This window comes from Penicillium macrosclerotiorum (genome assembly GCF_028827735.1).
Source record: "Penicillium macrosclerotiorum strain IBT 26536 chromosome Unknown utg000006l_segment0_segment0, whole genome shotgun sequence".
Classification (NCBI taxonomy): Eukaryota; Fungi; Ascomycota; class Eurotiomycetes; order Eurotiales; family Aspergillaceae; genus Penicillium; species Penicillium macrosclerotiorum.
The window spans coordinates 1,064,843-1,091,178 of NW_026643085.1; the positions used below are offsets into that span (position 1 = coordinate 1,064,843).

Genomic DNA, 26,336 nt, shown 5'->3' on the forward strand with positions numbered 1-26,336 from the left:
TTGTTTTTGGGGTCCCTTAAATGCAAATTACAGATATTTTTTGGGTTTTCATCAAGACTATTTATTCCTCAAAAAAATGCTCTCTCGGACCTGATAGAAAGTACGGCCCACGAGGGTCACGGGCCCAGCGCGCTTATCGGCCCTCGCATAAGCGATGGAAGCTGCTAGAGTAAGCACTGACAGCTTGGTGAGTCAGCCACCCCTCATGCCGGGCCGGGGCCGAGGGAAAGATAATTGACGCCATTGAATCCCCAGCGCCGCCACAATCGCTTTTTTGTTGAATTGCCTTTATGCCTCTGGCCTCTCTGGTTTTAGATCTTGCGCAATAAGGCAGATTCTACGACGCGTCCCGTTTCCCTCATTCGCCCGCCCTTTTCCCCCGCCGACCGTCGCAATGGCGAATCTCCCCGCCCACGCTTCACCCGAACTCCCCCCGCACCGTCTTCCCCTAGCCAGCCGACCAGATGGTCTGGCAGAAGATATTGGCCATGGAAGTGGTACTGCGACAGGTGAACAGACCCCGGCACTTCCGGACTCCCTGTTATCGCCTGCATTCACCCCGCCTTCAACTCCGGGCGGCACATTGAACCTTGACTTGAATCCGACACAAGCCCTTCATGAAAGCCAAGCAGCGAGTATCCGACACCAGAGCGAGCATAAAAAGGCACCTAAGCTCCTTGAACAACTACCGCAGGTCGAATGTATAGTGCGGGCCCGAATTCCGACCACCAACGGTGCCGAGATGTTCCTCCACCTTTACCACAACGACATTGATAATAAAGAGCATTTAGCCATTGTATTCGGTTGCAACATTCGCAGTCGGAGCCTAGACCGTGTTCACCCGGGGGAGACTGAAATGGACCGCATGATCCGTGGCGCATATGTGGGCAAGTTGCACCCCGGGAGAGTCAGCAGCTGGTACGACGACGAGAAGAACGGCGGATCGAAGGAAGACTCAACACAGCGCATTGAGCCGCCGCTAGTACGAATTCATTCAGAATGTTATACAGGAGAGACGGCCTGGTCGGCTCGGTGTGATTGTGGCGAGCAATTGGACGAAGCTGCTCGGTTGATGTCGTTCCCTGTTCAGGATCTGGCTTCCGATGCCCCGCCAGAGACGCAGTCGCTGCGATCGCACTCCGCCGGTGGTGTAATCATCTATCTACGACAGGAGGGCCGAGGAATCGGCCTGGGGGAGAAGTTGAAAGCATATAATCTTCAAGATCTCGGGTCGGATACAGTGGAAGCAAACCTCCTGTTGCGGCATCCAGCAGATGCGCGAAGCTACGGGTTGGCTACCGCCATGCTTATGGACCTTGGCTGTGGTGCAGATGTCAACCCGGATGGTGTCCGTTTGCTTACAAACAACCCCGATAAAGTCCGGGCCATTGAAGGCCCCAACCGAGAAGTATTGGTCAAAGAACGGATTCCCATGATCCCCTTATCCTGGCGAACCGGCGGTGAGCGCGGGATTAAGAGCTCGGAGATTGAAGGCTACCTCAAGACTAAGGTTAGTGCCAAAAGCCCACAGTTTCAGGGGTTGGAGATCGCTAACCTGATATTGCAGATCTCAAAAATGGGCCATATGATTCAATGATTCTAGACTATATAAGCTCGGTCGCTCTTTTTTGTTCAAATTTTCTCGTTCCCTTGCCGGGGATTTCGATGGTCTATCCCTCCATGCATTGGAATTTTGCATCCTTGTACACACTTTTTGACTTGACGATTCCCTTTGCCTTTTCTCCTACATGTTCCATATTGATTTTCACGACTTTGTACATGATCGAGACTCGTATGCGATGCTGTTGTGGCAACTCAAATTATGTGCTGATATGGATTTTCTGCCTTTTCTCTTTCTCTGAGATACCTCGTGCACAGCTAGATATAGTCTATTTAGGGAGTCAATGGAGTCGGGACGTGTCTTTGGAAAGTTTGTGGAGCTTGCCGGATGTCTCAAGACTGCGTAGATCATGATGCCATGACTCGATCAGAACATCTCTTCTGACAAAAACACCCCGAAAAAATTGATTCAATCGTGTATCGAGGGCATGCTGCTTCGCTGCCGCGAAAAACGACCGAACCTTGACTGGGAATGTCAGACGAGTCGTCGCCGTCCCGCCCAGGACAGAAACAGATAGCGAGTCAAAAGTAAGCTGGCAACCTTGTCACGCTCACCTCTGACCCACCACCACCAAGGGAACGTCAACGCTCCCGCCAACGCTGATTCCTTTACTCCGCCCAGTCGCAAGTCCATTCTGAGTCCCCGATATCTCGCTCTGCTGCATTGAATGGCTGTTATCAATTGCTAGCGCGCGTGTGAGGCGATGGCCAACCGCGCTCCTGTCGGGTCAGGCGATTATGCGGTGCCTTCGCCGCCGATCGAGACAATGATCGAGGGCGCCGCCATCGCGAAACAGGAAGATTCACCCGTCCTGTCGCGCTCAACCTCACTGGGCCCAGATACACTGTTGCAGGAGAATTTTGAGGGCAATGGGTCCACCACCACCGCTGGACGGAAGCGCAAACTAAACAGCACATCATCACGAGGCGTTGCCAATCTCACACCCGATCAATTAGCCAAGAAACGTGCAAATGACCGGCAGGCCCAGCGCGCAATCCGCGAACGTACCAAGTCTCATATCGAGGCGCTAGAGCAGCAGGTTCGGGATCTGGCGTCACAGAAACCTGTCCTCGATCTTCAAGCCGCACTCCAACACAATGAGCGAATCCGGTCGGAAAATAGGGAGCTTCGTCAAGGACTCCAGGCGGCTTTGGATATTATACAACCTCTCCTAGCAAGGCCGGAGATCGAAGGTAGCATTCACAGCCAGTCCGACATTTGAATTGCGGCTGACACTTTTAGATCTACCCTCATTTCTCTCACAACCAAGATCAGTCCCGCCACCTGCGTCCCATACCCCTCCCTTTCCCGAAACCGACCAATTCACAGCAAACTCTCAGGCTTCAGCAGCAGGAGATAAGGTATACGCCGAGTCTATTGCTAGCCTTGATACACCATCGCCCACCCATTCTGCGCCGACTTTAGGTGCCCGCCGCAACAGCAGCAATGGAGGTCTGCAACCTTCCTCATTCCGAGTGGCGCTAGACGTCCAGCGCCATAACATCCCACAGGGCTTGGATTTTGGAGTGGAAGAAAGACTGGGGTTCAATTTCCTCCTAGACCCATCTCAGAATGTCCCGAAAGTCGACCGGCTCCGGCGCAGCAGTTCAGAGAACTTCCGCACCTCGCATCCGAACCCCCCGTCACCCCTTTACGTACAACCATTAAATTTCCCAGCCGATCAGGGTCCTCCTGCATTCGCTACCCCAATCAAAAATACGCCACCGACATGTGCTTTAGACAGCATATTACTGGACTTTCTTAGCAATCGCCAACGCGAAGCGGCGCAAGGTATTCCACGACAAAAACTTGTAGGGCCACCATACCCCAGCGTCTCCTCGCTTCTGAATCCTGAGAAGAGCGTATATTCGCATCCTGTATCCAAACTCTTCACCGATATCCTGCGCACTTTCCCAGACATTTCATCCCTGCCGGAACAGGTTGCTGTGCTCTACACCATGTTCCTCCTCATGCGCTGGCAGATCTATCCCACGCAGGAGAATTATGAACGGCTCCCCGAATGGCTGACGCCACGTCCAACACAAATTCTCCAAGCACACCCAGCATGGATGGACTATGTTCCTTGGCCCCGGATGCGGGACCGAATTGTTATGTCACATCAGGATTACCCATTTGACAATTGGTTCATTCCATTCACACGCGGTATGCGAGTGAATTGGCCGTACGAGGCCACAGATTGCCTACTATCAGCTGGTGACTCGGATGAGCTGCTCATTAACCCTGTCTTTGAACGGCACATGCGAAATCTTTCCAATTGGTCGCTAGGGTCGCTTTTCGCGGAGAATTACCCAGTTTTGGTCGACACCACGCGAATCCGACCTGAGTCTGACAAACAACCATGTCCCACGCCACTTTAGCCCTTCCCTTTTGCCTTCGAGGCACCGTGTTTTGATCTATGACCTATATTCCTCATTCTTTGGGCCAAGCTGGCCTCGGTCTTTTTAGCAATATCACTGTCACCCTTCTATGAACAACACTGCCCTTCGTTTTTCTAGACACAATCTGGTTTGATTACATATGCGCTAGTCTATCAAGGATCGGCTTTCGTTGTTTCAAAGATTCCGTTGTACTCTCGGCGAATTCAGCAGTGTAGATATTGGTTCCAAAATCCTAGAAGTAAGGTTCGGACTCTGATCATAGTATCTGATGCATCGCCCTAATTAGTTGAAGAGTTGCGGGACTGACATTCAAGTCTGATTGACGAGGAAGTTGGTTTGGATATAGTCGAGGGTAGTCAGCCCGAGATAAGAGATAACTCGGGCGCCCGATGGCGCGCTCGGTCAGAATATGAATAAGTCTGATTAGTGCCTCCATTTTTCTTTTAATTTTGTGGGTTGGTTCCAAGAATTTCATTTGTCAATGGGTAGTGAGTGAGCGCACTTAGGTAACTTTGGACGTCAACCGGACGAATAGAGGCAATCTGAAAGGCAATGGTACATTCTTCTATATATCAAAACAATATGTCTATCGATTTGTGTCCTACTCCTTACGGCTTTTCTCGTTCCAAAATGCCAGGCCCGCCTGCTGGCGCAGCGTCCCGTACATTGCGCTACTGTCAAGACACTCACCTGCATGATCTCGAGCGGTCTCCATGTTCTTACGAGCTAGCTCGAGAGCTGGAAGCTTGACGCCTTGCTCTTCGGCCATAGTCATCGCATGTCTGGCGTCTTTAATAGCCAGAGAAACACCGAAGCCAGGACGCGAATCTAGAGGCGGTGCGTATGCACCAGTAGTCAATCTGTTGAGGCGTTTAGTTCATGCTTTAACGCTTTCACTAGCTCGTGGTACATACCTCTTAGAATAGCCTCCGGCGACAGGACCAAAAGCTTCACCAATCAGCTCCTCCATGGGGCCAGTCCCGAGGCCAGTCTTCTCAGCGAAAACTTGAGCCTCGCCAACGGCTTCCATCATGTTAATTGTGACAATATTTCTGTATTCAAGTCAATCCAAGCCTCGTTTCCAATCAGATGGATGGTATGGCAAATATCTTACCCAGCAATCTTCAACAGTGAAGATTTGGTAGCATCCTCACCGCATTCGATGACCTTTCGTCCCATTACGTCTTGGATCAGTGGTTTAACGGCCTCGGTCGCGCTTCTCGGACCAGCAATAGCAAATACCAACTTTCCATCCACGGCAATTGGGTTGCCACCAAAGACAGGGGCTGCGATGTACGAAGCATCCTTGGTCTTCAGCTGGGCTACGGCCGAGCTCACCGTCTCAGGATGGACAGTCGAACAGTCTACAAAGATCTTATCTTTTAAGGAGAGACCGGACCCAACAGCAGAAGAGATCAGACTCTGGAGGACTGAGTCATTCGAAACCTGAACATGTAGTTAGCCTCTTGTGTTCCTTCCGTTTTTGAGCTTGGCCATGAACTACGACGGTTACTCTTTGGAGGCTTACCATGGTGAAGATAATGCCACAGCGAGAAACCAGCGTCTCGAAGCTTGCTTCAGGGGCCCCGCCAAGGGCTTGAAGTGGTACACCGCGCGACATAGTGCGGTTTGAGTAGAGCAAGCTGAGAGCCTTTTTCGCCGCGAGGTGTCGCTGCAGGTTGCTAGCCATGGCGAGACCCATAGACCCAAGGCCATACTGTACCTGCATCAGTCTTCGTTCAAGCAAAGCCTCGTATAAGCTGTGAGCATGTCAAGTTAGGACTCACCCAGCCAATTTGAGTCATCCTGGCGCTGATGTCGATAATGCTTGGGGCAACGAAGGACAGCGGACTTCTCACTCTATCTCTATGATGACAGCTTCAATGAGGCGACTTCAAGATAGTGAACGCAAGACTCGCTTTGTTGCTTGATGCTACCGTTGTCAGTTAGCCAATTGACTAGCCTAGCAAGCAGTTGGTGGTCTCTATAATTGAGAAATGAGGAGGGTGGAGTGCGTCCCGTTTCCCGAGGAAATCGGAGTCGGCCGATAGGAGACGTCGTCGACAAAAAAGGCTAGCAGGTGCCTTGCAGCTGATATCGGGCCGATGAGAACTTGTCGGGATGACTACAAGGAAACAATTGATAGCTTGATGCTGATCTATAATGCCTACCCGGCTCCTCTCGCCGTTTTATGTCCCTTTGGTAACTCGGCAAGCCTCCCGATGTGGCCAAACAATGAGCCCTGGGGTGTCTTCAAAACAAGCCAAGTCAGCAATTGAGCCCGCCGATACTAGAAATATATTGAATTAACGCGATTCTTTCAACCCAGAGCTCAAGGCAGCCAACAATGCATTCTGTCTCTGATGCCGTCACGTCATGTAATGGGTGCCGTCGGCTTCGCACGTTGTGAAACTGCGGGGGCTGGAGCGCGGGTATGGTACGGTCACGTAAATAACGATGATGATGCCCAGGCGGCAGGAAGTGCCTCGACTGACCGACATCACCTCCAACTCCTCCCCCCGCGCCCGCAATCTCCCACTCATCTCGCTCAGGGAACGTGCATAGAACCCCTTTCTGCAGCGCTTGATTTTCCATTTCTCCACCATGGCGGACATGCCCATTGGTACTGCTCCCAATCCCCAAGGCGACTGCGTGTCCCTATCCCCCAGCTCGTCCAAGCTAACAGCCCGCAGTGCTCGATGGAGGAACCGGCTTCCTCAAGGTCGGCTATGCCGCCCAGGTATGTCGCATGCGTCCCTGCTACGATTGCATATCTTACTGACTTGCCCGCCTGTATTAGAACTTCCCAGAGCACCAGTTCCCCTCGATAGTGGGGCGGCCCATCCTGCGGACGGAGGAACAGGCCGGTGATATCGTGGTCAAGGATATCATGTGCGGAGATGAAGCTGCCGCCGCTCGATCCATGCTTCAAATTAGCTATCCGGTACGTCTGGATCCAGGACGAAGCCTCCAACCCTCCCCCTGCAAATACCCCGCCCCCTCGAAAGTCCGCCGGCAAGTGAGAAACATGTCGCTAATGGCAGCTCCTCCCTTGCGGGGATGACTTTAGATGGAGAACGGCATTGTCAAGAAGTGGGATGATATGCAACATTTGTGGAACTACACCTTTTACGATAAGATGAAGATCGACCCCACGGGCCGCAAGATCCTCCTTACAGAGCCGCCGATGAACCCGCTCAAGAACCGCGAGCAGATGGCTGAGGTCATGCTGGAGGGATACAACTTCGGAGGTGTCTATGTGGCGATCCAGGCGGTGCTGGCACTGTATGCCCAGGGTATGGTCGTTCCTTGAGATATTGAGGTCGTGGAGGCTTCAAAAACAATGGCAGAGAGACCAGAAGATAGCTGATGTATTGAATTCTAGGTCTGAGCAGCGGTGTTGTCGTGGACTCCGGTGACGGTGTGACTCACATTATTCCCGTGTATGAATCGACCGTGCTGAACCACCACATCCGCCGGCTGGATGTTGCTGGTCGCGATGTTACCCGCAACCTGATCGCCCTCCTCCTGCGCCGTGGCTACGCGCTCAACCGAACCGCCGATTTTGAGACTGTGCGCCAAATTAAGGAGAAGCTCTGCTATGTTTCGTACGATCTCGAGCTGGACAAACAGCTTTCCGAGGATACCACCGTCCTAGTCGAGTCTTACACTCTTCCCGACGGTCGTGTCATTCGTGTTGGCAGCGAGCGATTTGAGGCTGCCGAATGTCTGTTCCAGCCTCACTTGGTTGACGTTGACCAACCCGGTATGGCTGAGCTGCTTTTCAACACCATTCAAGGCACCGATGTCGACATCCGGTCCAGTTTATACAAGGCCATCGTTCTCAGTGGTGGCAGCAGCATGTACCCCGGCTTGCCTTCACGTCTGGAGAAGGAGCTCAAGCAGCTCTGGCTTACCCGCGTCCTGGGTGGAAACCCGGAGCGTCTGAACGTACGTTAGCCAAGGCCCACAGCTTCACTTGTAAACATCCCAGAGCTAACGATGCCACAGAAATTCAAGGTCCGCATCGAAGACCCCCCACGACGGAGACACATGGTTTTCCTGGGTGGTGCTGTCCTGGCCAACCTGGTTTGTTATTCTTTAAATCTTAAATCCATCTTAGACCCCAGCTAACCGCTTTAACTTTCAGATCGCCGACAAGGACGATATGTGGGTTTCCAAGCAAGAGTGGCAGGAGCAGGGTGCGCGAGCCCTGGCCAAGCTTGGCCCGCGGTAAAAATCAGCGATATGTACTTAGGTGGTTATTCCTTTCTGTCCCTTTTCTCTTCACTTTTGCTTCACATTGTCCGCAAGCCGTGCCATACTTTCCCTGTTCGTCCTCTTTCCTCTTCCCTCTCCTTCCTGGCCCACCTTGTCGATATCCCTCCAACCTATCAATCACCTCGTTTTCCCGTGTCTTTTGCCTCCGATATATTGTGCCTAGACTGGTCTGGTGCGGGTGGATCTGGGGCTGTTGACAGAAAAGAAAGAAACGTTTCTATCGATATATCTTCGTCTGTAGCATCGTATGGCAACGAGTAATTCAATTCCCTATACATAGGAATCATAAATCATTGAAGACATTAGGCAAAATATGTTGACTAATACATCAAGCGTTGACTTCAGTCCTTCTACGTGTACGCCACAGGCAAACGAATTGCCCTAGAGACCTGGAAAATCCCATACACCTACGACCTACGGGCTATTACCTTAATAAATGATATACGTGAACGATCTTCATTTGAACAAGATAAAGTTTTACAAGAGACACCACCGTCCACGGGCTCGAAAAAGAAAGTCTTCCATGCATCGCGAATTTCATACAAACAGTACGCCTCCATGAATATCAAGATGCAATATGCAAAAGATAAGGAAAATTGGAAAACAGATCAAAGAGAATGAAAATAATGACCCAGAGTGGAAACAAGTAATCACCGTTCAATCGCACCAGGGGAAACCGCCAGAATGACGGCCAAGGCTGCGACAATCAGAGCCGCAGCCACACATGCCGTCAAAGCAACGCTCCCCCGACTCGCGGGGAATTTGCCACGGACAATCCAGTACTGGCTTTCGAAGTAGCGGTGGAAGCCCACAATGAGAATGAGGATAGCAACGGCGATGAAGGTCGAGCCAAGAGGTTTGCCGACACTGCGTAGGCGGGAAGAGTCAGAGGATGCAGTGATATCGAAAAGAGGAGGATCGGGGTGAGGTGAGAGGACAGAAGGGGGTTGGACGATGAAGCCGCGAAGCTGGTTGAATTTATCTTTGTAGTAGCACTATTTAACCGGAAGAGTTGGGTGACAGCTATGCCAATCGAGGCGAAGGCGAGGGAGGTGCGCATCCAAGCTAGGAACGTCCGCTCTATGGGTAAAGAGTTAGTTCTGAAAGCAAAAAAGCCATATATGGATTAAGGGATATAGGTTTGGTACCTAAAGCAAGATGGTCACGCGCAACGCTGCCCTTGTTCTCCAACTCGAGGGCGCCGAATCGATCAACAAACCGACCATACCAGGAATGATGGGGCTCATTGGATTCGTCAGGCTGAGTGGCTCGAGGATTAAGATTACTCCCAGAATTACTCCGTATCGGGCCTCCTATTTGGTCTTTTTTAGAGGTTCCAGGGACATTCTGTGTACTGGAAGGATGAGGCGCTTCCGTAGCGCCATAGCTGCGCGGCGAGGCACTGATCTGTTCGAAGACGGCCGTGGACTCGTTGGTCGGCCGGTGCGATTGCTGGGATCGATGATGATTTCGGGACGATAAGCTTGAGTGGGACCGGCTACTGCCCACCGAAGACGACAGACTCGAGTTCGCATGTGTTGGCGAGCGTGACGATGAAGATCGGACATCTCTGGCGTCCTCGATGGGCTGGGGGCCTGTCGGATTCGTCGCCGATGGCTCGAAAGCATTCATGATGGCGTGTTCGTCCCCTGATCAATTAATGAAAGGATCTGTCCAATCAACAGGCGTCGGTGATGTTGTCGATGCAGCCCAGGAGCTGCCAGGCCAACCGAGGAGGGGGTCCAGCAATGAGTGGGCTGATATTTGGACTCTCCGGGTCAGAATAGTGAAGAATGGTTGTGGTGAGGCTTTTGGCACAACTCTGGGGCTGTTCTAAGGGATTTTCCTCTCTCTCTGGTTCCTCTCACTCAGCTGCAGACATCATGTGTCTCATGATAACCCCCATGTATGACAGAGCGCAAAACCACAGATGTGTCGATCGGTTGGTTTCCGGGGGATAGGAGATCACATGCTCCACCACACTAGTCCCCTTGAGTTTAATTCCGTCATTGTGGTTCCGTTTATAGAAGGCGGTCTTCCCCAGGGTTCTTTCTGCCAGTTCACTCTTGCGGACGATCTGCTCACCATGTTTGTTAATTCTCATCTCTCACTCCTCGATTGGAAGGATGGCTTCGACTTCACTAGCGCCGCAAGCCGGCAAGGTGGATCTGTCCAAAAAGCTGTCTGAGCTGCGGTCAAGCAATAATCGGCGATCCCAGACTGCTTCTGGCCGAGATGCTACCCCGACCACCCCTCCTTTGCCATCGCCCCCCGACCTCTCCGCTCACCAATACGCGCGCCCCATCCGCCGTATCCTGTCATCCAAAGATCATGAGCTGTTTCTGTCATCCCCGACATATAAGCTCGTACTTTCCTTTATCTTCGGCCTGTCCGACTCTGTCCGTGGTCGGGCGGTCACCGATCTCCCGCACAGGCCCGAATCCTCCTCTATCAGCCAAATCGCCTTGATCGTCAGTCGCTTACGATCTCTCCTCGAAGACCACCCAGCCCTCGACCAGGGCGGATCACGATTCGGAAATCCCGCGTTCCGGGCCTTTTTTGATGACGTGGCCACACAGAGTTCATCATGGCATACCGAGATTCTGGGCATGTCCGATCCCGCCGCGATTGAGGAAGCATCCACGTACTTGATCCACTCCCTTGGATCGCGAGACCGACTGGATTACGGCTCCGGTCATGAATTGAATTTTATGATGTGGCTTCTGTCCCTCTACCAGCTGGGACGACTGCCTGCCACCGAATTCCCGGCCGTCGTCTTCCAGGTTTATCTCCAGTACCTGCATCTAATGCGGGATATTCAGTCCACTTACTACCTAGAGCCGGCCGGCTCGCACGGCGTGTGGGGGCTAGATGACTACCACTTCCTACCGTTTCTATTTGGGGCCAGCCAGTTGGTGGACCACCCCTACGTGACGCCGCTGGGGATCCACAACACGGCGATGCTGGACGAAGAAGGCGACAAGTACCTCTATCTAGATCAGGTACGGTGGGTCGATAGTGTCAAGACCGTCAAGGGTCTGCGCTGGCATAGTCCAATGCTGGATGATATATCGGGCGCTAAGAACTGGTTCAAGGTGGAGAGCGGCATGAAGAAAATGTTTGTCAAGGAGGTCTTGGGGAAGCTGCCCATTATGCAGCATTTCCTGTTTGGCAGTCTGCTGCCTGCGGCCGATGGGATGAGCAATCCCTCGGAGCATGGCGACGCGGAGGATCACGATGAGGACCATGGTCACGACCACCCTCATGGCCACCAGCATACGGATTGGTTTGGGGACTGCTGCGGCATCAAGGTCCCCAGTACCGTGGCCGCGGGTGCGGAGATGCGCAAGCGGATGGGTGGCACAGGGTTGCGGCCGATACCGTTCGATTAAACGAAGCTGGTCCCGAAAAGAAATATGCAGTTAAATGTAGTATCCTGATGAGCCAAATAATGAGCATATGAATATTGATATAGACTTGTCTCCAGAAGAACCCCCACCTCCTGAGAGACAGCCCGTTTGTGGCCAGCCTTCTTGACTTTTCAAAAAAAAAAAAAAAAAAATGCATTATGGCACGACTCGTATAACCACGTATATCGTTATTTCTAAGTTCCACTAGTAAATTCAATTATTTAGGCCCTGTTCATCGGCTATCTACCCTAAACAGCGCAGTATAGACTGCGCAGCCCCAAAGAAACTTGCCACCGCCTCTAATTGGCCCCACCGCCCCGAACCCAAACCTCACCCCCAAGAATGCGCCACAGCCCCGTCCATCGCGTCCTTTCTCCCCTCACATCCCAACCGCGCAATCCCAATTTTACGATTCCTGCAAGGCCCGTATCACTCTTTGCACATCCTGGTCCGCGGGTCGGGCTTAAAGAGAGGAAGCGAGAGAACCCCTATCCCACGGGACCACCCCAAGCGGGCGAGGAAAGGGCGGAAACGGAAACGCAACTCTCTTTTCCCTTCCCTCTTACTCCGCACTTGTAAAGCAGCTCCCCCTCCCCTCATTACGGCACAGCCATGGCGCGTGACGACTACTCCAGCAGCGGGGGGTGGCAAGCTCAAATTGAAGGGCAGCAAAGTAAGCGACGGGCGAGTGGAGAAGAAGAAGAAGAAGAAGGCTCTGAAGAAGGAGGCCGAGGCCGAAGCCAGCGCGGGTACGGAGGACGCGGACTACAAGGGGGAGGCTGAGAGAGTGCCTTCGGAGGAGCGGGCAGATAGGTCCGGGGAAGGGGGATCAGGAGCATCGGCAAAGACGGAGTCTGAGAGGAAGTATGAGGAGAATCGGCGGAAACGGGTATGTATCGCACCGGATTTTCGGGGGAGGACTTGGTTGGGGGAGGGACGGGATTCGGACTAACAGAGTTGCCTGGCTTAGTTACACGAACGCCTACAGAAGGAGGGCGTAAAGACGCATAAAGAGCGCGTGGAGGAGTTGAACAAGTACCTCAGCCGGTTGAGTGAACATCATGATATGTACGTCGTGCCCCGTCGACGACCGTCTATCTGTTCTAGTCCAGGACCAGGAGCATGCTGACCCTTTCGCAGGCCGAAGATTGGACCGGGTTGAAGAGGACAAGGTGGTTCAGCCGGTTCAGCCGGTTCTCAGAAGCACTGGAATGTGCTTGTGATATACTAGATGACCAGAGAAGATTTATTGAAAGAATCGAATTCCAATTGGCTAGTAGTAACGAACAAACTGGTCTCGGGGGGTGTGGAAACAGAAGACGAGTCCCGTGGGATCTCTATGGAGGTAGAAGCCCGAAAACAAGATCAAGGACGAATCGAAAGGCAGATGCTGCCCGGCAAAGAATGCAATGGTCACGAGTCCCCCAAAATGAAGAAACTAAATCAATCAAAAACCAGATAGCGGGGGAGAGCAAACGCCGTTTATAGATGAGGAAATCTCCCCAGAAACACAAAGAGAGCACAGGCCCAACAAGGCGCTCAAATCCAGGATTGGTAAAATGTTAAAATGTAGTAAAGATGTAGAAAACAAACAGATAAAATAAACCCCAGGCCGTAGCCAATGCCACGACAGGCACGTCAAACGAGAAACACCCCCGAAAGAACCAAGCGAAGATCGAAAATCATGAAACACCGCGCTAAACCCAATGGGCGGCCAGACAGCTGGCCGTTGGAAATCAAAGAGCCCGGGCCCGAGCCGGGGAAGGGAAGGCTGCCTGGGAGGCAAGTGGCCTAAGAGGAAACGTGGACCCCGATTGGTTTCATACACCCGGGACGACTACTGGACAGGTCCGCTCGCTGTTCAGCTTCTCGGCATTGCGATTGTGTTCTTCCGTCTTGCAGGCTTCCAATCCAGTGCAGATATGGGCTTCCAGCATGCGGTGCTTGGAGCAGAAGTGGCCTTCACAGAAGCTGCAGTCGCCGAAAATCCGCTGGGCAGCCTCCTTGCACTCCTTGAAATCGCAACGAGGCTTACGGGGCATGGTTGGCGTGTCCAAGAAGAACGGCGAGTGAAGCGGGCGGTTGGTTGGCAAGAGGCAAGAGCTCCGTATAGAGGGTGTGACTGGCCCCGGGAGTAGGCGGTCTAGTCTGGAGATAAGCGCCGGGGGCGGATTGACGGGTTGGGGAGAAAGCGAGGGCGAAAGTGCGGAGAAGGACGCGAGCCGATAAGGTGATGGTAGATAGACCGATAGTCCGATAGTCTCTCGTGATCGGGTGACGGAAGGAACCTCAAAAGCAGAAAGGCGAGATTGGTCGAATTGATGTGGACTGAGAGAGTTGAATTGGCGATCTAGAGCGGGAGAAAGATATGGAGTCTGGCAAGGAGAAGGCAAAGCGGTAATTCAGACGTTGGGGGGGGATAAAGAAATAGCTGATGTAAAGGGGGAAGGGAGAAAGGGAGATGAAGGATCGAAAGATGGGCGTTTGGGGGGAGGGAGAGAAGGTTATATAGGGGGAAGTATAGGGGAGGGTGGATCGGATGGAACGGGAGAAAGAACGAGAAAAGGCAGAAAGTCAAAAGGCAGCCGATTTGGAGACCAGATCCAAGGTTAAAAGGGGAACACGATATAGGCGCCGTTTCATGAAAGGACCCAAGAGGACCAAAGGACGATGGTCGGCTGAGTCAGGGTGAGGCGAGCCGTGACGGAATCATTTGGGAGGCGAGGCGGGCCCTCACCAGAAGGTTCGATAGGCCTGGCTTTGGGGGAGCGTCTCTTCACTGATCGGGGGCCACTTGTTCAGAATGGGGTCCACTGGACGGAATACGCTGCACTCGCGAGACCGGGGACCGCAGTCACAAGGTCCGCCCTCTGACGTATAGAGTACTCGCTCTCCTGACTGACCGAGTATGGAGGCGCGGAGTACCGACTACTTCTGCCCTGTCCCATCGCCCAGGCTCCAGGGAAACCATCTGTACCCGGTACTAGCAAGGCACTATAGTGGACTAACACCAACTATGGTCGACTATGAACTCCGAGTGTCATGCTATCTGGTCCTACGAATGTTCCTTGCAGGGGGATCCTACAGGGTGGCGGTCTCATGTCTGGTAGGAGTCATTTGTGATATACTTCGTCCTCCAAGGTAGAGCGCCTCCCATTAGATCTCTATAACCCAACGCTATTATATAGCCCACAGTATCACCAATGACTCGATTGGTTTTGGTCCTCTCTGGTGTCTATAGAGCACCCTTAAGTTGGACAACGGGCCTTCGACACCCTGATCCCCTCAGCACTTGCTGCCCCCCTCCCCTTTACGGGAATGCTGGTTGTTCAACCGTCTTAACGAAACTTCCGGGGTGGCGCCTCCCACGTACACCACGTACTCCCAGCCACCAGGTAATGCCCCCCCCCCCACACCCACATCAGCGTCTCGACGACTCTGTACTTCATGCCTAATGAATCGACCCTCCAAGCCCACTAACCCGCTAATCTGCGAATCTGCCAACCTGTTAACCTGCTTACCTGCTTACCTCCTAACCCACCAACGTCCCACCCGCAGAATGCATATTCTCATCCGTGGCGAGCCACTCCCCCCCCCTTTTGCGCTATCTGCGTCTCTGCGGTCCCGGCTGATCAGGTCGAGTGATCGGAATGCGGCCGTGCGGGTTTAGTCCTAGCTCCGAGTACTCCGTACGATAGAGTCATAGTGGAGACATGAGGCGATCGGGCCATTCTCTCGTTCCCACTCTGCTCCCATCACGTGCGACAGTCACGACCCCCTCCCCAAGGGTTCGCAAAATCGTGTCAGGCACAGGTCGAACCTCCTAGAAAAAAAAGATAAGGCAAACGATTCCCAAGATCAAATCCCAATTACCCGAGAGTGGAGGGGAGAAACGCCCATTCCCAACGCTCGGTTCCGTGCCAGCGCGCCACCCACGGAATTCGCGTTGCTGGGTTCTCAAGTGGCAAAAGGCGAGTTCGGAGAATTGCTGTCTCCTCCGCAGACCACCAGTCCCGTCAACTCAACCACGCAAGAGACCCTGCGTGTGCGACATAGGAAAAACAAGGCTTGGGCAGCATGCCTAGAGCCCGCCCTCTCCGTTGGGACTACGCCCCAATGCAGCAAGACGGGGAAAAGGAACTGAAGCTATGGCCCATGCCAAGTCGGATGAAGGCAGGGTGGCCTGCGATGAGAATGGACGAGTCGTCTAGTCCCCATGGGCTGCAGTAACGCACGGCGGATGATCTCCGGATATCTATTCCTCTGCCGGGCCTAGAGGAGGAGGCGACCCGACCACGTCGCCAACATGGAGTCTTGGGATCTGCGCTGTACTCCGGCGGGATTCCCGATATAAGCGAGGTATACCTTGAATGTTGGTCCCCCCCCAAGACCAGGACGAGACGCCGTTGTATACAACCAACCACCGAATGAATGGTTGTCCAGCGACCCAATCTACGTAGACCAACAATACACTTTAGATATGGAGATATATAATCGACATCTTCCCTACCCAACGCGGCGTGGAGCTAACCTGATAGCCCCAGAACGCGATGGTGGCTGCTACCTTCCCCGTTCATCCCAGGGCTATATGGCGGTAAATTGCGTGCCCAACATATTTTCCTTAAGAGTGCCTTGTTTAACATCATTTTGTTTTCACCAATGGTATCGAAGGCAACGGCGACCAACAATGAGCAATTCCAAGGGCTTTCTAGGGGTTTGTTGGTATCTATCTATTTTTGGAGCTCGTTTACGCGTGGGATGCGACTGGGCAATAAATAAAGCAATGATCTAACTCCATGAGTATAGATCTATGAGAGATCGGTTCGATAGCCGTTCCTTGAACAATATCCTCTGTGTAGAGATAACTCAACTGCTTCACAATCCTACTTTCCGGGGCAAGAAAGGACAAGTCACATACATCCTTTGGTCATTAGGGCAAGGACTGTCAATTGGTTAACCAAGGACAAGGGTGCTGTGTACGAGGACCAAAGGCCGATCTGATTGGTCAATCCTTTTCACAACGATCATCCCTGATACATTGATCACGATTGAATGCCTACACCCGCAAACAGCCCGAGTGTTCCATTTACATATTTGATCTTCCTTGCAAAGAGCCCAGGAGACGGAGGACACACGACACTGTTCTCCCGCAAGAAAAAATCGCAACAAACTTAAAATCCTCGGGTCTTCCTTGCAATAGGCCCTCTCCCTCACCGTTTCGGGACTAACCTGCAGCTGCGCACGACACTGCACCTCCACCGCTGCATGAGAACGCCCGCTGACGCTCCTCCACAGCACAGATCACACGAAACGCCGTGCATACATGATCTCAAGAGAGGTCATATAAGGCACTTGTATGCAACTGAGGAAAGAGAGACGAAGGGGAAAAGTATGTGTTGGCCCAGTCATGTAGCATGTCAATGTCTTGAAAGTAGAAGGATGTTATGTGTGGGGAAGCTAAAAGCACAGAACAACGCCAGGAGCCCTGCACACGCGCCCGATAATGCGCCCGAACCCCTTGCCCTGCCGAAGCAAATAGACAGACAGAAAGCAAATAGCCCAAGAAAAAGCAATGAAGAGAAAGACAGAAAATAGCGACCATCACACCCCGATTTCCTTCTCCTTCCCGGCATCCGGGTCCAGGTAGTCCTCCCGCTCAGCGGCCTCGTACTCCCCTACAAGATCCATGACCACGGCGCGCGCTTCATCAAACTCACCAAAGCCTTCTGCAAACGGTGCCTCCTTCCTGTACTGCTCCAAGAAAGCATTTCGCTTACGCAGGCGGTCGTATTGCTGGATGATGCGTTTAAATAAGGTGGCGACAGAGGTATGGTTAGCCAACATGAGGCCACTGACTCGGTGGGTATGCTGCAGATACGGCGATTTCTTAGTCAGGGCAACCTGGATGCTGGCTGGGCCCCAGGGAATGAAGGATGCGAGACGTCGCTCCCGGATACGCAGCAGAGATTTGTGTACATCAGTCGGATCTGCTTCACCTTGGATGATATTGAGGATACTGATATAGCAGCTGGACTTGCTGGGGTTGATTGAGACCATGCGGTTCTTAGGCTGCAGCAACCGACGCATCACATCCAAAACGGTGGTCTTGCGCACTGTCTTAGCCTGCTCGATATTGTCGCCGGTGAAGGGGGTGTATGAGGTAAGCAGAAAGTGGCTGCGTGGTGTGGGAATGAGCGAGGCAATGATCCCTGCTAGATCGTTGTGCATGTAACCTGGGTATCTGAGGGTGGTGGTAGAGGCAGACATAACAGTCGACACCTGTTTATGGTGAGCACCAGATGCTGCACTCAGAGACTATGGGAAATATACTCACAAGTTGGTTGGTCTGATGGAATGAAGGTTCCTGCACATGAAGTCGATCCGTAACGATTCTTGATAAAGCACCATTATCCAGGACAACCTGCAGTTAAATTAGTGATCGACGATGTTATCAGAGATCTTGAAGACAAGCATACCACTGAGTCCGCATCTTGTGTCAATCGCCGCATAGAAAGAAGACTGTTATAGGGGTTGACGACCACATCCTGTGAGTCTGGAAAGACAGAATATGTCTGGATGAGCTTTTTGGGAAATCGGTCATTCATACGTTCCAGGATGAAACTACCCAGTCCCGATCCAGTTCCTCCAGCAATGGAGTGTAGCAGCATGAAGCCCTGGTGAAGTCTTGTAAGCCGATGTATTATGACTTCGCGAGCCCATAATCTTGTATGATGCCCATCGGGATCATACCTCGAGTGAATCACTGCCATCCGCCTCTCGATCGATCATATCAAAAACCTCTTCCTGCACCCCCTCTCCTGCTGCATATCCTGCACCCCAGTTGTTTCCAGCACCAATACCACCCTGTCCGACAAAAAAGTTCTCTGGATTGTAGATGTTGCGGTAGGGTCCGGTTTGGATGCCATTGAGAACCTGTTTCTCATCTTAGCTATTGAGTTCTATCGTGTATCGCAAGAGTTGAATTAACTCTGCAGGTTCGATGCGCAGACATAGGTCATACCCTAGGTTCTAGATCGAGAAGGATTGCTCGGGGAATGTATCGGGTGTCATCACTCTGTTCCAGACTTCAATCAGCTCCGAACAGCGCCTGTTGATCAGGGGGGTCTCTTCACAAGAGCTCGATCATATATACCTGATAAAAGAACACATCTTTGCGATCTCCACCTTCGGTCGCGAACTCTTCTAGGTTTCCATCTTGGCTGATGCCATGCTCCTGGCACAACTGTTGCCAGAACTGACTGCCCACTGAAGATAATCCAGGTTAGCGAAATGAGCCGCCAGGATCTATTGTTTCCCAAGAACAATCATGAGCTTCACTACCGGAAGAGCACGAAAGGGAAACTGCAATGACAGGAAGCTGATTGAAGGTCCTCGGAGGATAACGAACGACACACCGTTGTTGCCGCACTGGCCCGCTTGGATCGTGATGATTTCTCTATCATAAGTACAAAAATTAGTTCCAAGGAACTTAGAAGAAAAAATTCAATCCAGACTCAAGCGCTGTCAATTACATACCGAGGCATGGTGGTCCACTTGCGCCGTCGAGGGGAAGGTTGAATAACGCGTTGCGCGTTGCGCGGGGAACTTTTTGGCCGGGACCTCAGCAGCCTCAGGCACCAAGTTGGACATCGCCGCTGGGCACTGACCGTGATAATACATACTACTCATTTATAAAGAGCACAGGTTCCTTACTTTAAATTACCGTTCAGCCAAGTTTTGTAGCGATAAAATGCTTGATTATGTACATGCGTTTTTGTTTGCCAGTACATGGCAAGCTTGAATCGTGGAAATATCATCGTTAATCATCCTCGGTCTCGCGAACCATAAGTCGAGCACATATGCGCTACCTTAGAATCCTTGCCTGCAATAGCTCACCAGTTGTGCCGCTCCTGCAACGACTCCATCAACTATGCGGACCCGATTGCCGTCTTTCTGGCCATATGCCAGGATACAGCCCTCTCGCACAGCTTTCTCCATACCGGCCATGCCGGCACACCCCAGACAGACCGCGCCAACAAATGATTTGTAATTTCTAAGCAGTCGCTCTGTCGCCTCACAAATCCTTTTTGTCACTTCTTCGGGGTCAGTCTTGTGCAGCTCAATCGCTGACAGACCCGTGGTCTCCACGCCTGCGAAGCAAGCAGGATAATTCTGGTCAACGCCCGCGAGCATTTCGGTGACAGCATTGGCAAGCTCCTCTTTCCAAGCATTACCAGTGGTAACAATTCCGAAGGAATCAGCCACTTGTTTCCGTTCATACATCACGGTCGTTAAATTGAACCCACTGGTCAATGAGAGCGCAGTTGTGATACTAGCTTCGAAGATGCCGGTCACGTATCGGTGTTTTTGAGTAGGATTGTTCTGCTCAAACTCCTCGATCTTCTCCCGAATGATGCCTACTAGCGGGTGGGCAGAGTAGCAGGCGACCAGGAACGCATCATACTTCTCCATCTCGTTGGCAACCTCTCGGCAAATCCATGCCGTTTTGGCCGAGTCCACGGCATTATTGATGCTCTCGATTGGCATCTCGGGGTTGCTGGGGCCAGAGGAGGGGATTTGTTTCGGAGACGTGTAATACTGCCAATGGACATCGTGGTAATCCAAGCGCTCTAGAACTGGTTTCAGAGCCTCGGTCATTTTCTCGGATACATTGGGGTTGATAATCAGGATCCGGAACGGATCCCGGCTGCGGTGATGGGTAGACATAAGGAAAGGGTTGGATGCCGCTTATATGAAGAGAGTGTCGATGGTTGAGTCAGACTGCAGGAGAAAGGAAGTTGAAATATCACGGAACTAGTTTTGTTTTGGGGTTCGCGATGCGGTCGGCTCCGCAGGTGAAGTGGAGCGCAACAAGGCCATCGTTATCAAAAATCGGGATGCTCCGCGGAGCCCCTCCCCCGCGCCATTCCTTCCCTCCCCTCAACTCCGACTCTCAACTCCAACGGCCCCCACGCAGCGGTATAATTACATCATCTAGTCTAGTCAATATGCCTCTCATTGCACAGAACCCTCAACCTCGAGTCATCCTTGGTTTGATGACCTTCGGACCCAACGAGTCCAAGGGAGCTCGCATCACCTCTCTCGACGAGTACAACCGGTGCTTGGACTACTTTCAGCAGCAAGGTTTCAATGAAGTCGACACCGCCCGCATCTATATTGGCGGAGAGCAAGAGGCATTCACAGCGAAGGCGAATTGGAAAGAACGTGGCCTAACCCTCGCCACAAAATGGTACCCGCAGTATCCCGGTGCCCACAAGCCGACCGTGCTGCGCGAGAATCTGGAGCTCTCTCTGAAGGAATTGAACACCAATCAGGTCGATATCTTCTATCTTCATGCGCCAGACCGCTCTGTCCCCTTCGCCGAAACCCTGGAGGCTGTCAATGAATTGCACAAGGAGGGCAAGTTTGTACAGCTCGGTCTGTCTAACTACACTTCGTTTGAGGTCGCAGAGATCGTGACCCTCTGTGCCGAGAGGGGATGGGTGCGCCCAACCATCTTCCAAGCTATGTATAATGCCATTAGTACGTTTCGCTGTTGTTGTTGCCCCTCAAGTGCGTTGCCGTGAGTAGCAACTGACGACCTGGACCCATATAGCCCGCAACATTGAAACAGAGCTTGTTCACGCCTGCAGACGCTACGGTCTCGATATTGTGGTTTACAATCCTCTTGCTGGGGGTCTCTTCTCCGGCAAGTATAAAACCAAGGACATCCCGGCAGAGGGACGATACAGCGACAAGGTCTCTTCGGGACCCAACTACCGTAATCGGTACTTCCGGGATGCGAACTTTGAAGCCCTCAGCATTATCGAGCCTGTCGTTGAGAAGCATGGCCTTACCTTGGTAGAAACGGCTTTGCGTTGGCTTCGTCATCATTCTGTACTCAACATGAACAATGGCAGCCGAGATGGCGTCTTGGTCGGAGTGGGTAACTTTGCACAACTCGAGACGAATCTCCAAGATCTCCAGAAGGGACCCCTTCCTGAGGAAGTCGTGGAGGCTCTGGATAAGGCATGGCTGGTTGCGAAGCCTACTTCTGCGAACTATTGGCACCTGGATCTGAAGTATACATATGACACCCAGGAGGCATTGTTCAAGCCCAAGAAGGCCTAGGCGATTGTATCAGTGAGAGCTTGAATCTAGATACCTGTTTTTGACGGATTTTGTGGATGTGATCTTCATCATATGAATAGATGCGTTCCTAGAAAAGGTACAATCTTCGGTGCTCTACAACATAATGTCTTATAGAGATAGGCTATAATTAATTAGTCTTTATATAAGTTACTCTTCATAATAGATGTTAGATGAAGTGGGTATATGGGAATATACAGGGGAAAATCACAGGAGTGCTGGAGATGAAAATTTCGTCTGTGAATACCCGGAGCGAGCCTTTCCAGCTCCCCTTGGATATTCGACGTGAAGGCGGGCTGCATGTGATGAACCACCATACCACAAAGGCTAGAGCTGTGGTGACCTTTACTGAATTGAAAGCGGTGAACATAGAGGTTCTGCGTCGTTACGATCTAGAAATTCGTACTATTTATAGTTCAGACTTGGTAACTATATAAACTGATAAATCAATTGTTCATTGACAGAACTTGAGTCTTCTTAGGCGCGAATCATACCACTAGCCAATAGGAAACCCCCATCTGGATAGAAAATACAGAGGCAATGTGACCGATGATGTAAAGGCAACTTATAACTAGTAAACTCCTAATAATAATGAACAATCTAAATTTGGTCACTTGCCATGGACGCCTGAGACAACCTTGATTATCTAATGTCACCTGCTAAACCCAATCAGGGGTAGCGTCGTGTTCAGGCACATGTCACGTGATGATGACGAAGGCGTCCATTCTTTGGGGGATCTTGTGCTTTCAAACGGGTCACAACTGATTAATTTCCGATTCTCCTCTCCTTGTGTCAAACCTCTCTTACAGGAAATCATTAGTCGCTATTTTCGGTTCCATCACTTAGTGCCGTTGTAACAACCCCTGGACCCTGTCGAACGACTCTACGTGGCCGCAGCCCCATCCGCCCCAGAAACCCCAGATCGGCTCCAGACCGCATGCGAACGAGAACATCACTTGGCAGCCTGGAATCGGTTGAACCGGTGGCAGTCAGACGTGAGGTCGAAACGAAAAGCAGGAAGAGACCGACTACCAGTGCCATCCTGACTTTTATCCCACCTCCTGGATGAGAGGACATATTTTCGCCAGCGCTCCCAGTCCTTATCTGTTATCTTGCGCGGCCAGAGCACTCTGGTAGACAACGGCCTTCGATTGCATCAGAAGCAGTTCAGATAAATCAAAAGCGCAAGCGCCTCGTCACACTATACCAACGCCATTGTGGCTTCGGACAGTATTGAACTTGCAGAACCGCGGGTGGATTCATCCCCGGGCCCGGCTCGCTCCTCGCTAGACTCCGACGGCGAGATGGCTGTCAATCGCCCCCCATTGCACCGACCGACAGATGGCCGATCGCAGCAACCGTTACTCAAAGATGACCAGACTGGCCGCCTGTCCCGCTCTAGCTTCGGGAATGGCGACGCAGAGGGCCGTCCTATGTTGCACCACACCCGTCGACCTACCATGCGGAGTAGGAGCCCGGAATATGACGCTGCCCAAGCCACACGCAAGAAATACATGATTGCTGCAGGATTTTTGCTGTTGAGTCTGGCCAGCTTTGTTGTGCAGACCGAGACCGCCGTATACATCCAGCATGAGTTACATTGGGATAAACCGTATTGCATGCTGTAAGTTTTGGACGATAAACACCCACCGATGAGAACGTAGCCCGGAGCCCAAAAATCCCATCCCACTTATTCCCCGGACTGCAAAAGCTTACCAATCGCTTTTTTTCTACCCTTACGCAGTTACGTCACCCATGGATCCTGGGCATTGCTCTGGCCAGTGCAGCTTGCCATCCTACGAATCCAGAAGCGCAAGATGTCATGGAACGCTTTCTGGCGCCGCCATGTATTCCTCATCAAAAGTACAGCCCAGATGGTAGAAACCCAAGATGTCCATTTGACCTCCCGTGACTATCATCGTTCTCCGGTCCCATACATGATCAAGACGACTGCTTTCGTGACCACTGCCCTCACGATCGCAGGTGGCTCATGGTATGTTGCCGTGAACTTGACGACCGCCAGTGATTTAACCGCCATCTACAATTGCTCTGCATTCTTCGCATACGCCTTTTCCATCCCTTTGCTCAAAGAGAAACTCCGATTCGATAAAGTCTTTGCGGTTTGCATTGCAATTATCGGCGTCCTAGTGGTGGCCTACGGGGATCGACCCGAGAAGAAGGTCTCCAAGGGAGGAACCACTGGTGCTGAAGACCAAGAAGCCCAGCACCGACTTCTAGGCAACATTGTCATCGGGGTCGGAAGTGTGCTCTACGGCCTGTATGAGGTGCTGTACAAGCGCTTTGCTTGTCCTCCGGAGGGTACAAGTCCCGGTCGGGGCACGATCTTCGCCAATACTTTTGGTAGCATGATCGGTTGCTTCACGCTTACAGTATTGTGGATTCCGATCCCAATCCTGCATATTCTCGGGTGGGAAACCTTCCGATTCCCCACGGGCGAGGCTTTCTGGATGCTTCTTATCTCCATCTGTGCCAATGCCAGTAAGTCTCACATTCTGTTTCGCGTTTGACTATGCAAGAGGTATCAGGCTAATTCTACCCCGCCACAGCTTTCTCTGGGTCTTTCCTGGTGCTCATCTCTCTAACCTCGCCCGTTCTGTCATCTGTGGCCGCTCTGCTGACGATCTTCCTTGTGGCTATTGTGGATTGGTTCCGCACAGGACAGCCACTATCTTTCGCGGCCATCATTGGAGGTATCTTGATCATGGCGGCATTTTTCCTCCTCAGCTGGAGCACCTACCGCGAACTAAATGAGGAGCGGAAAAAGCATTTGGAGAACGATCAGGTCGAAACGGACAGCGATGAATAAATTTTACATCTCATTCGGGCCATATCTCATAGCTTTCATCCTATTCTGGAGTTCGGTGTTTGCTTCTTTCGTTTCTGCTTTTCGTGAAAGTGGGCCTTGTACAGCTACACTGCTCATCTGATCTTGGACCTCGGGACACATTCTATCTCATTGGCGTTTGGACCTACTCGCATCTTACGAGATAGGGATGGCTGGCTGGCTTATGGATTTGTTCTGGCCTTGCATTACAATGGTGAAAACCTGTAGGAGGTATCTTAGAGGATAGATTCTCATGAGCTTCTGACAGATCGAGTGTATATCGTCTATATAGGTCTAGACAAGGAAGTCATAAACTCAAATTGTTATGATTGCTCTATGTATCACAGGATGTTTGTCGCTCTTGCTCTTGTCGAAGTATGTAGATTATCGTAGGAAAATTTTCTGGGAGATGTGCTCAAGGCATTGATTCTCCAGTAGGTATATCGGGGTCGACTGCGACTGTGATCGATATACGTATATACCCAACGGATATTAAAGCTGTTCTACATCCTACCCAGAAACAAAGTGACGTGTTTGCATTCCGCTCCGATTTTTTTTTAGCCGGACATCTAGTGTATGCCATGAAAATTTCGAATACTCGGCCATGGCTTGCTCTGTGAAACATATCCTCGATGTGGATACGGTAAACGTGCCCCAAGTGCCGAAATGGATCATGAGCGAATGAGGGTATCGGCCGGGCCGAGAAGAATAAGAAAACCTTAACCTCGCCTTCTGCCTATTCCGGGAATGTGCTGCGAACGGAGAAAAAAACAAAAACCAAACTCTGTCCGAATTTGATATCATGGTGGCCTACTCAGTGCCGAAACATGGGCGGCGGCTGCGACCGCTCGGACGGGTTTCCTGGACAGGGTCGCTCTCCACAGAAACCACCCGTGGGCCCGGAATGGGATGTATGCTTTGTCCATGGATGAGATCTCGGCATCCCGGAGACAAAGGGACCCGGAGCAACACAAGTTAAATAAGGAGTATACTGTATTTTGTATAGTACTGGACACTGTCAGTCTGCAGAGCCGATTTATCCTTCCGTCTTCCGACTTCCGGAGCCCACAAGTGGACATGTTTAGGTACAGAATGCCCCTGCTAGACCTAATCTGTCTTTAAATGATACGAAAATACGACAAGCATGACGAGGCCTGGTGTGAATGATAGCGGGTGGCGATTGCACTATAGCCCGCGAATCAGATCCACTAGTGCCGCGACATGAGGTGTCGCTCCTGAGCATGGACTTCCGGATCTCATCCGACTTCGAATCTAGCGTCCATATCCAAAGAAAATTTCCTTACACCTTTCTAGACCGAGATAGGCAGTAGATACGTAACCAGGACACCGTTGGTTGTTCAAAGGAGTATGTGCGAGTCGTTCAGTTTACATTATTTACATTACGGGGAGACCTCGCTTAGTCTTGAAACTCCCGAGACATTGCTTTTTCCTGTTGGGCTGCCATCCTTGATCTTCCCCGGCAGTTCAGCTCAATGACGGTGACAATGGCCATGGCGGTGATGGCCGACTATTGAAAGATTGAATTCAATGCTGCATCCACTTCGCCGAACGGGCAAACCCACATGCACTTTGCATGAAAAACAAGCCCCGTCATTGGGCCGCCCGATAGG

At 51.7% G+C, this 26,336-nt stretch overlaps 10 protein-coding genes across 10 annotated transcripts; 7 read left to right on the forward strand and 3 right to left on the reverse strand.

Annotated features, from left to right (window-relative positions):
• Nucleotides 1-394: 394 nt before the first annotated feature.
• N7462_005679 (GTP cyclohydrolase II) lies at nt 395-1,597 on the forward strand (the record flags this gene model as incomplete). The annotated part of the gene is made up of 1 exon (XM_057077397.1): nt 395-1,597. One exon carries the CDS (start codon nt 395-397, stop codon nt 1,595-1,597), a length of 1,203 nt encoding a protein of 400 aa, XP_056932977.1.
• A 727-nt stretch (nt 1,598-2,324) lies between these two features.
• Nucleotides 2,325-3,999, forward strand: N7462_005680 (bZIP transcription factor; the record flags this gene model as incomplete). Its single annotated transcript, XM_057077398.1, has 2 exons — nt 2,325-2,814; nt 2,864-3,999. 2 exons carry the CDS (start codon nt 2,325-2,327, stop codon nt 3,997-3,999), a joined length of 1,626 nt encoding a protein of 541 aa, XP_056932978.1.
• Nucleotides 4,000-4,621: 622 nt separating this feature from the next.
• On the reverse strand, nt 4,622-5,825 carry N7462_005681 (NAD(P)-dependent oxidoreductase; the record flags this gene model as incomplete). Its single annotated transcript, XM_057077399.1, has 5 exons — nt 4,622-4,880; nt 4,935-5,072; nt 5,135-5,466; nt 5,549-5,737; nt 5,808-5,825. The coding sequence occupies 5 exons, from the start codon at nt 5,823-5,825 to the stop codon at nt 4,622-4,624; spliced, it is 936 nt and encodes a 311-aa protein (XP_056932979.1).
• A 799-nt stretch (nt 5,826-6,624) lies between these two features.
• Nucleotides 6,625-8,257, forward strand: N7462_005682 (actin-related protein 2; the record flags this gene model as incomplete). The annotated part of the gene is made up of 7 exons (XM_057077400.1): nt 6,625-6,643; nt 6,714-6,760; nt 6,821-6,964; nt 7,091-7,316; nt 7,406-7,971; nt 8,032-8,109; nt 8,171-8,257. The coding sequence occupies 7 exons, from the start codon at nt 6,625-6,627 to the stop codon at nt 8,255-8,257; spliced, it is 1,167 nt and encodes a 388-aa protein (XP_056932980.1).
• A 694-nt stretch (nt 8,258-8,951) lies between these two features.
• On the reverse strand, nt 8,952-9,933 carry N7462_005683 (uncharacterized protein; the record flags this gene model as incomplete). Its single annotated transcript, XM_057077401.1, has 3 exons — nt 8,952-9,269; nt 9,323-9,381; nt 9,450-9,933. The coding sequence occupies 3 exons, from the start codon at nt 9,931-9,933 to the stop codon at nt 8,952-8,954; spliced, it is 861 nt and encodes a 286-aa protein (XP_056932981.1).
• A 494-nt stretch (nt 9,934-10,427) lies between these two features.
• On the forward strand, nt 10,428-11,693 carry N7462_005684 (serine/threonine-protein phosphatase 2A activator; the record flags this gene model as incomplete). The annotated part of the gene is made up of 1 exon (XM_057077402.1): nt 10,428-11,693. The coding sequence occupies one exon, from the start codon at nt 10,428-10,430 to the stop codon at nt 11,691-11,693; it is 1,266 nt and encodes a 421-aa protein (XP_056932982.1).
• A 630-nt stretch (nt 11,694-12,323) lies between these two features.
• On the forward strand, nt 12,324-12,873 carry N7462_005685 (uncharacterized protein; the record flags this gene model as incomplete). Its single annotated transcript, XM_057077403.1, has 4 exons — nt 12,324-12,330; nt 12,386-12,600; nt 12,682-12,779; nt 12,852-12,873. 4 exons carry the CDS (start codon nt 12,324-12,326, stop codon nt 12,871-12,873), a joined length of 342 nt encoding a protein of 113 aa, XP_056932983.1.
• Nucleotides 12,874-13,531: 658 nt separating this feature from the next.
• N7462_005686 (gamma-tubulin mipA) lies at nt 13,532-20,438 on the reverse strand (the record flags this gene model as incomplete). Its single annotated transcript, XM_057077404.1, has 9 exons — nt 13,532-13,741; nt 17,319-17,990; nt 18,046-18,132; nt 18,188-18,385; nt 18,462-18,644; nt 18,733-18,786; nt 18,865-18,966; nt 19,127-19,165; nt 19,608-20,438. 9 exons carry the CDS (start codon nt 20,436-20,438, stop codon nt 13,532-13,534), a joined length of 2,376 nt encoding a protein of 791 aa, XP_056932984.1.
• A 281-nt stretch (nt 20,439-20,719) lies between these two features.
• N7462_005687 (aldo/keto reductase family protein) lies at nt 20,720-21,842 on the forward strand (the record flags this gene model as incomplete). The annotated part of the gene is made up of 2 exons (XM_057077405.1): nt 20,720-21,254; nt 21,328-21,842. The coding sequence occupies 2 exons, from the start codon at nt 20,720-20,722 to the stop codon at nt 21,840-21,842; spliced, it is 1,050 nt and encodes a 349-aa protein (XP_056932985.1).
• Nucleotides 21,843-23,164: 1,322 nt separating this feature from the next.
• N7462_005688 (DMT family transporter) lies at nt 23,165-24,687 on the forward strand (the record flags this gene model as incomplete). The annotated part of the gene is made up of 3 exons (XM_057077406.1): nt 23,165-23,484; nt 23,605-24,359; nt 24,428-24,687. 3 exons carry the CDS (start codon nt 23,165-23,167, stop codon nt 24,685-24,687), a joined length of 1,335 nt encoding a protein of 444 aa, XP_056932986.1.
• Nucleotides 24,688-26,336: the final 1,649 nt, after the last annotated feature.